Source organism: Zeus faber, assembly GCF_960531495.2.
Source record: "Zeus faber genome assembly, chromosome: 18".
In the NCBI taxonomy this organism is placed as follows: Eukaryota; Metazoa; Chordata; class Actinopteri; order Zeiformes; family Zeidae; genus Zeus; species Zeus faber.
In genome coordinates, this window is record NC_137210.1 from 15,671,516 (window position 1) to 15,686,085 (window position 14,570).

The 14,570-nt window shown below is 45.3% G+C and overlaps 1 protein-coding gene across 1 annotated transcript in view; it reads right to left on the reverse strand.

Moving 5' to 3' along the window:
• Positions 1-1,164: 1,164 nt before the first annotated feature.
• Positions 1,165-14,570, reverse strand: part of abcc4 (ATP binding cassette subfamily C member 4 (PEL blood group)) — a 37,331-nt gene continuing 23,925 nt past the window's right edge. The window contains exons 25-31 of the mRNA XM_080018536.1: positions 13,028-13,219; positions 10,503-10,658; positions 7,469-7,558; positions 6,837-7,009; positions 6,134-6,239; positions 4,336-4,470; positions 1,165-2,431 (exon numbers count right to left, since the gene is read on the reverse strand). Of these exons, the coding sequence (XP_079874662.1) occupies positions 2,336-2,431; positions 4,336-4,470; positions 6,134-6,239; positions 6,837-7,009; positions 7,469-7,558; positions 10,503-10,658; positions 13,028-13,219 (948 nt within the window). The 3' untranslated portion in view covers positions 1,165-2,335. The remainder of the gene's footprint in view (positions 2,432-4,335; positions 4,471-6,133; positions 6,240-6,836; positions 7,010-7,468; positions 7,559-10,502; positions 10,659-13,027; positions 13,220-14,570) is intronic.

Consider the following 14,570-nt stretch of genomic DNA (forward strand, 5'->3'; position numbering starts at 1 on the left):
TGCTGTCGATGCTGTGTCAGGTGCATTAGCACCTCGGAGACCACGCGGCGCTCCAGCTGCTCTGCGCCGGGTCTCGCCGGGCTCTGGCCGACAGCCCGACGCACGGCACAAAGTAATCACAGATCACAGCGTTTAATCACTGAAACAAGCACTCCAGAGGACCCCACTGTCAATATCCCACTCTCTCATTATCTGTTTGGATTGCACATCCACACTGTCAGATAAACAGAGTGGAAAATTAAGATTAAAAATATGGTAATTTCATTTCAGGCAGCCGGCTCACTCTCACTGGCCCATTATGCTATTGATTACCTCTGAATTCAATTTCTCTTTTCAATGTAAACTTTAATCTATTCGCAACCCAACAATTCGACTCCCCGGGGGCTATTTGAGAGTAAGTAACCATTTAATACGACGCTGGCTGAAGATTCACTGGCTTTAATGAATTGTGTAAATCACTCAGCATTAAAAGGAGCTGATGGCCCCCAGTTCACGACCCAAATCTGAGCTCCAGTTAAATACTGTCATTTCTACCCTGCTAAATGTTCACTGACAGCGCCGCTGAATGGGGATCACTGGCTCTAATTGTCGTCTGTTTGAAGCGGTGCGGAGCAGCTCTGCTCCTAATTGAACTGTTGACGACAGCATTATGTTATAATTACTTATTGTCATTCTACAAATTGTACTTCAAACATAATATTTCGAATATGAGGTTGCGGGGTTGAATAAACAACCAAACTGTTTTCACAAGACCAATTTTTAAATCCCTTCCCTGCCAGCTGGTGCTATTGAGGCTTTTGCCCTTAGAAATGAACAATATATAGACTTGTAATTTAGAGTGATTTAACCAGAGGCAAGAAAGAAGGCAATTTGAAGAACTCAATATAAGCAGGAGCCAGGGTGAAGGGTACACTTCTATAATATATATACACAACATAATGCTGGAATATCTAAGCGATCATTGTTAGTGATTTATTCATTCAGCTTAAAAATGTTAAATGTAAAATTTCCTATTGCACCTTAAAAAATAAATTGAAACAATAATTTACGTACTACATACATAATAACATACTCAAAAAGACACAGAAAACAAAGGTATTCACATACCTTGAAACTATATATACAATCACATATGCTTAAACTCCATTTTCTTAACATGAAGATTTAAAGTGATAATAATTCTGGTGTTCTCCAAAAACGATCAGTGCCACGTTTAGCAAATCTTTTTTTTTTTTTTTTCAAATATAAAACAGCTCTTTGGAGACTTTCTTTTCACAGCATACGTTGCATCTTTGTTGCTACGCTTTCCTATTGTCCGGTTCTTATTATAAATGAATAGACCGAGCCCCGAGGTACAGACGTTTTTACAGACGTTACAATCGAGTGCAAGAAGATCACGCAGCTTCTGAAGCCATCAATGGATACAGTGCAATTACAAAAAGATCAATAGTCTGATCAAGGCACTATAATTTGTTGAAAACGTCAGTGTCTAATTAAAGTTTTTCCTCAACTTCAGGCGTCTTCTTGAGCCAAGATAGCATGTAGTCAATTTAATCAATCAATTTATTGTACCAGGATGAACACATCCAGTGTCTCAAATCTCTCAAGTGTCAGTGCAGGATCGAAGCTCCCCCAATAAAGGTATAACACACTTAAAAAAAAACAGCAGATTGTGGGTTAAAGTGGCAATCCATAAGAGTGTTTGTGTTGGCTGGATTACACTACAGATCCCAGAATTGCATTCACAAAATTGCAACGTTTTTATTTTTTTTCAACATCCAGGTTTTCCCTCCTCTTTGCTCGAAAGACGGTGAAATTCTTTCCTCCAAAGTACGCCTTCTTCTCATCGATGGAGAAGTTTTTTTTCTTGGTCAGTTGAGGTGGTTGAGATATGACAGGGAGCTGTTCTTTTTTTGTGAATATTCCGCCATACTGACTATGTAGTGTTGAGTATGCTAGTCTGGTTTATCAAAATCATCCGATCTCTATATTCTTGGGTTCGGTGGGGGGACCCTGCCACCCCACAATGGAAACAACATATAGAGGAGCACATGTATAACAAACACACATATTGAATGGCAGTTTCTTATAAAGTGCCGGCAAACATGGGATTTTATTTTCAACAAAATAAAAGCACACTTACAGATTACCACTTTAATCCATACAGTGCGATGCCAAAGACAGACCGCTACACCAAGTCTGCAGGGTGTCCAAAAGAGGTTTCTTTATAAACGAGCCACAATATATTGGGTCACCTCCGATGGCGAAGGGATTTGGATCAACAACGAAGGTACTACAAAGTCACAGTGCAGGTCATACCGACTCTCCAAAAGCATCACAGAGACGTCTCGAAGAAGACCGCGCCCTTCCCGGCCCGGCGCACGTCCGTCACTCCGTTAGGCAGACGGGGACGTCTTTTGTCGGCGTGGACCTGGGAGGGTGTGAGTGAAAGGGGGTGTGACAGATAATACACAAACACAGGAACCATCTCAACTCAGATCTGTTTTCCAGGTCTGATTTATGAGTCACCCTGATCCGGGATGAAGGATTTGTCGCCCAGCGGGAGCGTGCTAAAGTGGCTTATTTGCCGTTGAAACCACTGTAAAATTTGCTGAGGGAACGTTTCGAGATAATCAGGCAAAATTATCTACGGGGACGCATTTTCTCTGGCAAGTCGGGCTTTTAACCCGGCATAATGTGATGCAATTTGCGATCGGCCTCAAAAGGATCTAAAATGTTTGAAACATCTGTGAGACCCTTGTTTTCCACGTACAAAGCGGCAACGTCGAGCCAACTGTTTTATTAGTCTAAAATCTAATCTGACTATAAAGGGAGGAATCTCTAGTCTGTGTGTATGTCCTCCGATTATCTCGACAACCGTTCATCCGAACTACTTCACACTTTGCGGGTGTGTCACTGGGGACACGAGGACGTGCAGTGTCGGACTTGGCGCAATTTGGACACGCGACACGTGTCATATTGATGAACTTTTAATAAACAACGAACGACAAGGCAGCGGGGGGGCGGGGCTTCAGGGCTCTGCGACTGAATCACAAAAACTGTCTTTCAGGTGTAGGACTTTAACCGGCAGTTTCATCTTCCACAGGACTGAATCGTTGACATTTTGTTCAACTGTGGCATTGAAATGTGTCAGAAAGTCTTCCATTTTCGAACGGGCGTGCCAAGGACTGAATCATTGACATTTTTTTAGCCCTGTGCCGTTCAAATGTCTTAGAAAGTCTTAAAATTATGACCGGGCATGCGGTCGTCAATTCAAATGGGGGAACAAGTTGCCCCACAACATTAGATAGACTCCCAGTGCTAGAATTCCTCATTTAGCGTGGACAATGGAGCCAGGGGTTGGTATCAGATGATTTAATGTATTTAAACCTTGACTGACAACTATAGAAACTTCACACTCAGCCGCTGGAGCGCCTCAGTATTTAATAAGTGGTGCCAGACAGTTATGGATGTTGCAGTAATCTGATCTGAGGACAGCCAACCTACAATAAAGAAAGGAAACGTAAGGGCTTTGGACAATGTCACTTGCAATCCGCCAGTGTGCAGGGTAAGACGATACCAAATAATACCACAGTGTGCCGAGTCTTTGAAATCAGTATTTTGCCCATTTCACTCTCCGGCTGAGGAGATACAGTTTTACAGATAAATTTGTGCGGGGGACAGAGAGAAAATGAAATGATGCCTACTTTTTCTTATTTCACAAAGACCTGTTTGAAGTTGCAATACGGTATCTGTAGTCCCAGACAGATGCACATAAAAATGGAATTGAACAATGAATAGCCGCCCCTTATCTGCAGAGTGTCTGAAGGGGAAATACATCACAAATGAATTTCACAGGGAAAAAATATGGACATTCTCTACTGCAGTAATCCCCACAGAAAGTTACCCCCAATCGCGATGGAGTTAAACCCAATATTTGAAAATAGATATAGTGCAAAGAAAGCTGCTTTTCGGGAATCATCTCCAAAATGATCTCAAAATTACACTTTGGGAAAAAAAAGATTATACGGGGGACTTCCTTGATAGCATCGAGAGGATGTGAATCTACAAAGAGACAATTTCTCTTGTGAAATTAATGTTACGGCGCTGGCGAACACTCCCAAGTACGCACTTTAAATTAAAATGGTAATCAAGCTTCTTTGCATTGTCAGAGCTATGCACATTTTTTTTCCCCCGTCCCTCCACTGTATCATTTTCGGAGGTGTGCGACGCACTCTGCAGTTTAGAGGGAGAGTCTGGGATTAGCGTGCCAAGGCCCGGATAAGTTCCCTGACAGCTCACCGCTCGGGACCCGGCACTCGAGGGGGTGTTTACCTGTTTGGCGGCGTGGTGCAGGGAGGCAGCCTCGGCGCTGCCTGTCTGCTGGACCATCTGGTAGAAAGCTCCATCCTGGTTCTGGAGCAACGCGTGTGGCTCATCAAACTCCCGGATCCTGCCGCCGTCCAGAACCTGTAATCACGCGCACACGCAGAGGGCTTTGGGCGTGTTCGCCGCCATGTGTATACTTTACTCGTTGAAAACTAGCGTTTCAGCTTGTTTGGCTGCTGAGTGATGCACATGCACACGGGTAAGGTGGGAGGGTAGTTCTCCACACCTCGGAACCATCCATTTTTTATGTGACTCATCCGACAACAAACAAACCGGGTGCTGCTTCTGCTCGGTGGGGCCGGGGACAATGAGCGTAACCTGTCTGCAGTGTGGAAGTCTAGCCCGCTGACACCGGCAGACTGTGATCTGTCATGTAGCTATGCATTTATCCCGCCGTTTCGGCAGCTCAAGGGTGGTCCTCGGTGAAAGCCCACAATCACACACTAGTATGCACTCTAGAAAATGACTACTATTTCTCCGTCGTTGCATACCATGTCAACCGCACAAAAGAGTAGTGCCGATTAAGGAGTAAGGACTGCCATTATATTACAGACAAATTTAAACAAAGGAAGATCTCTTCACAATGAGTGGCGGGTGCTTTGTAAAAGAAACTTGTGGCTCATTACAACGAGTCTCCGGCATGAAAGGGTGAATTCAGCGGCTGCTGTCATAATCCACAGTTGCATTAGTGTGGACAGCCGGCTGTGGAGTTTCTCATTTCGAGAACTATGTCATTAAAAAACGGTGGCACAATTAACTGTGGCACAGCTTAAGATTTAGACAAGGCAATTCAGGTGAGTCCTGTGTCAGTTCTCCCAGACAGCTTGGCAATCTGGGGGCGTTTGACACGGGTTTAGGTGTGGAACGGTCCCTGCTGTGTGATATTTGGCCTTTCTCTGCAGCCATAGCGGTGACCAAACGGCCATCAGGTCATGGCCTGTCCTCGTGGACAGCAAACAAATGTTGCCATAAATTGAACTAATTGGCACCTCTGTGGGCAGCAGCAGAGAGGGGCCAAACATCAAGTGGCATGGGATGGGGGGGGCATTAAAAAGAAAAAAAGCAGGGAATTTGGTAACATTTGATTTGGATAGTCCAAAGTTAACTCCCAACTCAGTTTCAACTGAATATAAGGTAAGCCTTTGAGTGGATACTTAAGTCAGCTGTACTCAAATGCCTAACAGGTATTAAGTGGTGTGCAAATCGGGGATTCCCTAAATCTTTGGCATTTGGATGGATGTTGCTTTTGTAACTGTGCTTCCATATGCTAACCCTTACTCTGAGCATACCCAAGCCTATACCTAAACCTAACCATTTCTAAATATTATACCTTCTAAGTCTTATCATCTTTAACCAAACACCAACAGAAACCTTTTAGAAACCTTATTTTTAACCTTTTAGAAAGGTTAAAAATACAGGATATTTATGGGGGGGGACAAAACGGTGGGACAGCGCGAAAGAAGGGTGAAATACAGGAGAGTTGACATCTATGGTCGATGCTAAGTTTATAAATCACATTAACTGGAGTATGGAGTATGAACTTTAGACTATCCATCTAAAGTGTAACCAGAGAACCAGGAGAAATTTAAAAAGGTGGTTAGCCACACCTATGAGGCATTTGCCACACTCTCATACCACCAACGATTGAACTGGTAAATACTGTATATTGTGTACATTTTGTTTGCTTATCTCGTCTACTATATATTTTACTTGAAGTAACATTTAGTTCTGCGTTCCTTCTTACCAGTATTCTATCACAGTCGATGATAGTGTTGAGCCTGTGAGCGATGGTCAGGACGGTACAATCACAAAACTTGTCCCGGATAGTCTGCTGGATGAGGCCGTCGGTTCTAAAGCAACAGGGGAACACAACACCTTAGAAGAAACACAAACTCTCTTCCTATAACCCCTTGGGCAGAGATTTTTAGTTGACACTAAACAATGGCTAATCCCCACTAAGGTATGTGCAGCTGTATGGACATTTGTTCCAGAGGACCAAAAGACACTGATTTCACCAAGGTGGAGGTGCAGCGTGTGAAAGAATACACACAAAGGCATAGTACGAGATTTAAAATATGTTATATATGTAATGGTAATATATCTATTAATATTCATTTACCATGCTGAGTAAACTATACCGACTGAGAGATACTGAGAATGGGAAGTCGCTGAATGACTGGGCCAATGTTGATCAGTTTTAAAATGCACTCGTAACTTATAATATTTTAAATGCTGACGGCTTTACTGGGCAAGCAGCCTATTACAAAAAAAAAAGTATGTATTGCACTAATATTAGATATTCTTAATAAAATGTTTAAGGCTACAATCAACTCACAGTCCCAATTAGAACGTTACTACTTTACATCAAGATGAAGATATGAAACCAAGGTGAGATATGACACGGGCAGGTCACCGCAACAGTAACATCACACAATCTAGTGGACGACCTTGGGTCCACGTTGGCCGTGGCCTCGTCAATGATGAGGATGCGGTTCTTCCGGAGGACGGCCCTGGCCAGACACACCAGCTGCCTCTGGCCCATGCTAAAGTTGGAGCCTGCCTCGGCCAGCACCGTCTCCAACTTATTGGGCAGCTCCTCCACCGCACCCCTCAGCTGCACCTGCAGAGAGAGAGAGCGGAGCCCCAACCCTTCATTACTCCTGCATAAAGGCCTCCTGTGGGGATGTCTTTAAAGAGCCATCCAAACACACCCATTAACCGCATCGTACAATGCAGGGCCAGGTCCACTGGTGACCTTGGCCAGTGCTTCCTTGAGGCCAGCCTCTAGCTTTAATCCAGGCCACCAAACCCATTCAGAGCCAGGACCAGGAGCTGGAGCCCTTCACTGTGGGGAGAGCCTTCATCCCTGTTGGCCTGACTGCCCAAACACATCTCCCCCAGTACTTTCAATGGCTCCCAGTTACAAGCCGCACATTGAGCTGGGCCCCACGGCCCTAATGGGATTTCCCCCCATGACTTGTGGCGAGCAGGGAGGCTGAATGGCAGCATTGTGCAGAGGGACAGAGGGATCCCCCCCTGGGCCGGCAAGGGGGAATCATTCAGAGCCATGCTGAAGTACCTCTTGGAGTGCATTCCACAGGTCCTCGTCTGTGTGCTGGCTGAAAGGGTCCAGATTCTTCCTCATGGTGCCCGTGAAGAGAACCGGGTCCTGGGGATGGATGGATATAGAAAGAGAAGGCCGTGGCCGGTAAAGATAATGACGAGGGGGAAGATGTTTGAAAGGGTTAAGACAGGCTTTATAGAGCACTGCTAGGCTATGTGTGAGGGTGAGGTGCTCACAAAAGGTTCGCTACACTCAGGAGACCCATTCACTGCCCGAGCCCACTATGCTTCAATAAGTTGATCTTTTTACTTGAAAAACGAGGCCTTGTGCAACGGTGTTGGTTGGAAAGAAAAAAAAAAAAAAAAAAAAAAAAAAAACTGTGCGGAGGTCGTCTAAATTTGGAATGTGAATATGTAACACAAAACATGCCATTTGGTTACTGGTTCTTTACAAAGCACATTCATGTTTGCATTGAAAGCATGTTCAAATGTCTGCCAAAAGTCACAGCTGTAGCCAGTCAAATACAGCAGTCAAGAGGGGTTATCCAATCAGTTCACTGCCTTTATGAAAGGATAGTCTCAGATCTTAGGCAGCAAGGATCCCATGGATATGTATTTATGGCGAGCCACACACCTGTATCAAGGTGTAGCCATGCAGCCATCTTTACCGGAGTAAATAAAGCTCCTTATTACGGAGGAGTGGAAACGCTGTAGTGGCACTGTTCCAGCATGCCCTTCTGTTTGCCGTTAACCTGATAAACTAGAGCGGGTTTGCATTTTCTCACGTTAGGTAATATATTTAGTCATACATATAAGCATATGAAACACTTCCGCAGGAAAGCCTTCCGTGCTGGCCATAAACAGAACATTTACAACCCTAAGAGAACAATATAACTTCAGATAAGAATTTCATAGCATCGTTTTCGTGTCGTTTTATCAATGGGCAAATAGGGCATGGCTCTCTCCTTGCGAAAACTCACCGAATTTATGGCACTTTAATGGGTATAATGATAATTTGCAATAACATTGACAAGTGCGGACGGGCCTGTGCGGGTAATAGAGATAAAGCAAGACAATCCACATCCACAACTCGCGGGGATCCATTGTCTCCTTAATACAATTCGGGTTATGTGATAAATCATGCTTAGCCAAGACACTAATCTGACCTCAGATCAAGATAAGAACGCTGCCCTGTCAACTGTGAGATTAGACCAGGAACAACAGTAATGTACACAGTGACTGTAAAAAGATTGGGTGCCCTGTCTTTAGAGAAATGCACACCGTGTAAAAAATGACTCACTGTCTGTGCCGTGACCGCCCGTAAGTCCATAACAGCACCGCAGCACTAAAATACAACGCTGTGCGATGACCTGCACTTTGCAAAACCTTTAAATACACATTCCTCGGCCGACCTTCACACGAGCCCTGAAACAGGAGTAATGGTAACTATAACCATAATTTTCCAACAAATTACAAAGGCAAAAGAATTAAGCTTTCGGGAGTTCATTCTCATTTCCTCCGCCTTAGCAAATGTTCCAGCTCTTTACCCCGTATGAGCTTTCCCCCTATGTCACCAGAAGACTGCCTTGTCATTAAGCCAGCGGAAGTCCCAATTCAAACTAGTTTTGTGACACATTTTAATTGAGGATTCAATGTTAGGTGGGGAAAAACCGCTTTCAAGCACGGCTTTCCATAGACCGATTATGTGCTTCAACAAGTCTAAGCCCTCTGTTTGCCACAGAATTCATATTTTGTACTAAGAAGTCATCCCTGAGATTTCAATAGAATCTGAAATGGATCCTTTTTAATGCCACATGCTAATACAGGTTTATCATAATAAAATCTTTGGGTGGGAGGCAAGAAAGAAAAAAAACGGAATCCCCTCAGTGAAAATGTATAGAATACATATTGGAATCCGAATATTCCACACCACAAGTTAAAGCAACAAGCATCTTATGTCAAGATGTTTTCCATTTGAAAGGATAACTGAATATTACCTTAACTCTGGGATGACGAGAGAATAAAAAAAACGCGGCTTTTTCAGATTCACAAAATCCAATAGACATCTCTCTTCCTGCAAGGAAGCTTTTAAAAAAAAACAAAAAAACAGCAAAGATAGTAATAATGGCACCTCACCTTCGTCTCAATACCCGACCCCGTGTCATACAGCTGCTAAAGTGGTTTAAGTTACACTAACTTTTAACCTGTCAGCCCCCACCCCCCCAGAGAAAGAAGGAGTAAACAAAATCCCATCAAACATCACATCCACATCCATCTCAAACTAGTTTTGGAAAAGAAGTGGAAACTTTATCTCAAGTGGTGGCGATGCCAGAAACCAATCAAAGACACATATAAAAGCATTAATGAACCTGTTTCTGGGCATCTTGGCTGCGCCCTACAAAGTGTTTTGAGACTTGGGCGAGTGACGGTGTACAGAGGGACTGTGCGAGCTGGATGGGGAGGGTGGGGGGCGGGGGGGACGTCTCCTAAGCAGCTTTCCCATGTTTGGGGGGTAGAGGGCTAATCCTCTGTCAGGGATGGGGAGCTGCTCTCTTCACAGCGCAGGCCGTGGGAGTCTTCTCCCCTCCCTCTACTCACCCGCAGGCTGGCATTTTCTTAATGCCGTATCACTTTCAACAAGCGGAAATAAAGTTAAACTGTCTCAAGGCATCCGTTTGTCTCACTTTCAGAAATCCCCTGACTGACGACTGTAATTCTCCTCATCCGTTTTAGCTTTTTAAAAAGACAGGCGTAGGGGAAAAAAAAAAAAGACAGCTCCGGCGCGGAGGTTTCTGTTACTAGTGTTCGTCTGACGTGTCGACTGTGCGGCGCGACTCCGGCAAAGGCGCGAGGTGTCAGCGCGGGGCTCGAACCGGGAGGAGACGCAGCGCGGCGCTCGAAAGTAGCGTCGGCTTTATTTACCACTGCGTGCGTCTGCAACACGAAATGTTTTCTTTGTTTTATCAGGCTCCACCACCTAGCGACTGCGTACGGTTTCACCCCAAGGTGCAGCCGTTGCTACGACGTCGTGGGCCGCACAAAAAGGATACCTGCGGGATAATGGACATTTTCTGACGAAGGGTGTGGAGGCCGATCTCGGACGTCAGAATCCCATCGATTGTTATTCTTCCCTCCGGCTCAGCCAGTCGGAACAAGGCAGAGATGAGGGAACTTTTCCCGGCGCCGGTGCGTCCCACGATGCCAACCTGTGGTGGAGAGACGACACTTTTATTTTTTTGGACATTCCAAGTTCTGTGACAGGCACTCAGATATAACCCAGATATAGCAGGGCCGACTGTGGAGGTTCCCCCGTCGTGGTGGGCGGGGTGGCTGCGGTGTCATTAAGACTAATTGTAATCGAAGCGTGTTAGTTGCAGACTCTGATTGGCAGCAATATAGATTAATAGATAGATTACACAACAAAGTAGTTTCAATAAAACTGTAATTATTAGTCTCCACAAATTAATTCCTCAAGCTTTACAGTGCAGCGCTATCCGATGGGTTGGAGAAACAGGGAAATCGGCCCGAATGTATGAAATGCCTCATCATGCAACATGTACAGTATTCAGTCATTTTCAAAACTAAATCCAATAATGTAACACAGACTGCCTTTCCCTTTTCCTAAACTCCTCACATCGTTCCCGTCTTCCTGCCGTGTTTCCCCCTGTGCTATATCCGTATTCCTACATTTAGACACAAAAAAAAACAAACCCCGATTCACTTTGTCACTTCACCCTGGATCCTGACTTGGGTGCGAAACTCGTACAAGGTCTCCGCCGTGAAAGGTTGAAGGCGCTCTTCACCGGCTCCACCTGACGCGGACGCGGCCCTTCCTTGAGGTCGCGGCTTTCGCCCTCGCTCTAGTTTCGCTTGGGATTCAGCGGCGGAGTCGTGCTCTTTCCCCAACGGCGAGAAAAAGACCCCCCCCCCCCCCCCCCCCCGCTTGTTAACGAGGGCGCCGGCGAGCGCGGTGACATTAGAAAAGGAGATGCGCACATCTAAAGGTTTTGCGCGGCGGAATTAGATGCTATCATAATATATGCAACGCGTTCCCGGGCAGCGGCTGCTTCCGCTTATCGACGTTGTTAGACATGGATCAATCGCGCTTGCTTCGAGTCCGGGTTGGGGAAAAAAAAAAAAAAAAAAAAAGACAAAACTGCAAAAGGTTGATTGGAAATAACACGTTGCCCTCTCGAGTCAGACAACGAACACAAAGGGGAGTCTGACTTCAATTTGAGAAGCACATTGTACGATCGCTGTTCATCTATATTGAAATGCGCGAGCAGCGGCTCTGCATTATTCATCCTGGTTATGAAGATCTCCAGCTTCGTTCATGTGTTTTGTACCTGGGCCAAGGCCGAGGGTAAGTGACTATGGTCTAGTGCTACAGCAACACAAACTACAGGATTTAGATAAACAATAGATTCATCATCGTGTCATAAATACTTGGTAATCACACTGATTTCAGCGGTTTGATTAAAATCTACTTCTACAGTACTTGACAATCAATTCACTTTGTGTTAATCATTTTCCATCAACGACTGTCAGCGGAGAACTATTCTTTTAAAGTGGAAATCCATAAGATCGTCCGTGTCGGGTGGATCACGCGACATGTCCCAGACTTCCACTCCATTCTGACGTTTCACCATTATTGTCAACGTTCGTTCATGTCGAAAGTTTACTGAACACAAGTAGCTGGTGACGGGCGGGTGTGAATGAGAACACACTGGGAACCTTGACCCACACACACCAAGAGACACACTGGGTCTATGGAGCTTTACTGGTTGCGGGGTTAATTATCAACCATACATTTTATTTATTTATTTGGAGGATCGCCTCCAGATTGTCATCAAATTAACAAGCTGAGGAAATGGAGCAACTGTGTGCTGGTGTACTTTTCAACATTTATCTAAAAGGTGTTTCTGCAATGTTAGTTAATATTAATATTTGCATACCTGCTAGGCGGTAGGTGCGGGTTTCGTTGCCCTGTGTACGGGTCTCATGGGGGGCGGCGGGAGGGGGTGTCAGGATCAACAAAGCCTCTCAGCCTCCAGCCCACCTGCCCCACCCGCCCCACGCCGCCCACCACAATCACCACAGAGCGCGGTGAGGATTCCTCCTGTGGGCTGTCAGTGCCAGGGCCTCTCCACTTATCAACCCATCCATTGTGAAATCAGCCGCCCTGGCCAACCGTAGCCATGCAAAATACACCCCCTGCATTAAACACAATTTCAATCATCCTCAACCATCTCCCTCCGTCTGCCTGCCTCTCGCCCCCCCCCGCCTCCCCGCCTCCCCTCTGTCTCTCTTTTATAGTGAATAAACAGTTGTCACCGTCAGGTAAGTCAGAATGCAAATGGGAACAAATGGATCCACTTGAACAGTCTTAATTACATGATATGTATTCCATGAATCACAAATGCTATAGTCCCGGAGATTCGGCAGCACAATATGGTGTCCCTTAAATAATTGATGTGAAAAAATAATGCCACATAAGAAAGAACAGCACCGCACCCCACCACGCGGGCTGCATATCAAACAGTCAGACAAAAAAACGGCAGAAATATGGAGGCACCTTTTCCCTGGGTCTGAAGGTGGCGGCCAGGTTCTTCAGGATTAGGGGCTCGTCAGCGCTGTAGGAGAAACTGACGCGGTCGAAGGTGATGCCGCCGTTCGCCGGCCAATCGGGCGGAGGTTGTTTGGCCGTTTCCCAGGGTGCTTCACTCTCCAGCTCCGTGTATTCCACAACCCTCTCCACTGATGTCATCTACAAAAATAAAAAAAAACACTTTCGTCAAGATCACTGTAAATGTCGTAAAAAGATGTCAAATTTATATTTGTGGGATCATATATAAATTAAGGGGACATTTATTAGGAGTTCGGTGAAAGCACATAACATATTCAACAACCGCTTATTTTTATAATCTACACTAAGTTTATTTATGTTTTCCGATGGAAACACTGTTGTCTCCACCTTTGCATTAATTAAAGGGGTATTGGAAAATTTCAACAACAAACGCTCATGCAAAATAGGAACCAAGGTAGAAGTCCAGTAGGGCCGAGCTCGGGAAGCGACCAACGACGTGCATCGCGACCTAAGTTGCTTTGGCCGCTGTGTTGGTCGCTTGGCTGGCTGCTTTTGGTCGCTATGTTGGTCACTTGCCTGGCTGCTTTTGGTCGCTATGTTGGTCACTTGCCTGGCTGCTTTTAGTCGCTGTGTTGGTGGCTTGGCTGGCTGCTTTTGGTCGCTGTGCTGGCTGTGGCTGTGGTTGAGTCACAGCCAGCCATGGCTGTGGCTACGGCTGGCGTGGCAGCGGAGTCAATGGTCATCATAACATCCTATAATTATCATAACCTGTACTAAATCGTACTCAAATGTGGAAATGAAAGAGAGCGATTCCATCAATAAATAATAATAAACTATAATAGCCAAAATCAAACACATCTGAACATAAAAGGTTATCAGGACCTCTTAGTTGAGGGGCAGCCTCACTACCGCTTACGCCATGCCACCATGTTGATACATACAGTGATACTAAGACCTAGTATATCAAAAAGATGCTTTTTCCGCCTACAATAGGCTATGTTCTGGGTGAGAAGACACCACTGTGTCTACTCAGACAAATCAAATATAACACAACCCAGCATTCCAAATCAACAACACAAGCGTTATGAATATTAAAATAATACTAGGTTTCGCCAGAGCCCAGGGCTTTCTGGTAATTTAACTGTCGCAAACACTTGAGCGTGGGCATAACATATTTTAGAGATGCAAATTCACTGATTAAGCACCACCCACAGACTTTGAGTGACCCTAACCACGGCCAACACAGCGACCAAAAGCAGCCAGCCAAGTGACCAAAAGCAGCCAGCCAAGCGACCAAGAACAGCCAACCAAGCGACCAAGAGCAGCCAGCCAAGCGACCAAAGCGCCGTACGTCACGACGCACGCTCACGGAGCTCGACCTTCCTCACCACGTCTGTTCCTCACTGATGTCATTTTTCCAAATTATACAAAACTGCGGCGTTATGTCTTCCAACGTCCTACTGTTTTAGCGTACTGGTGCTAAATTAAAGTAAATCACAGGAAAGGATTTGGCGAGCCGCTTGGATGGGGA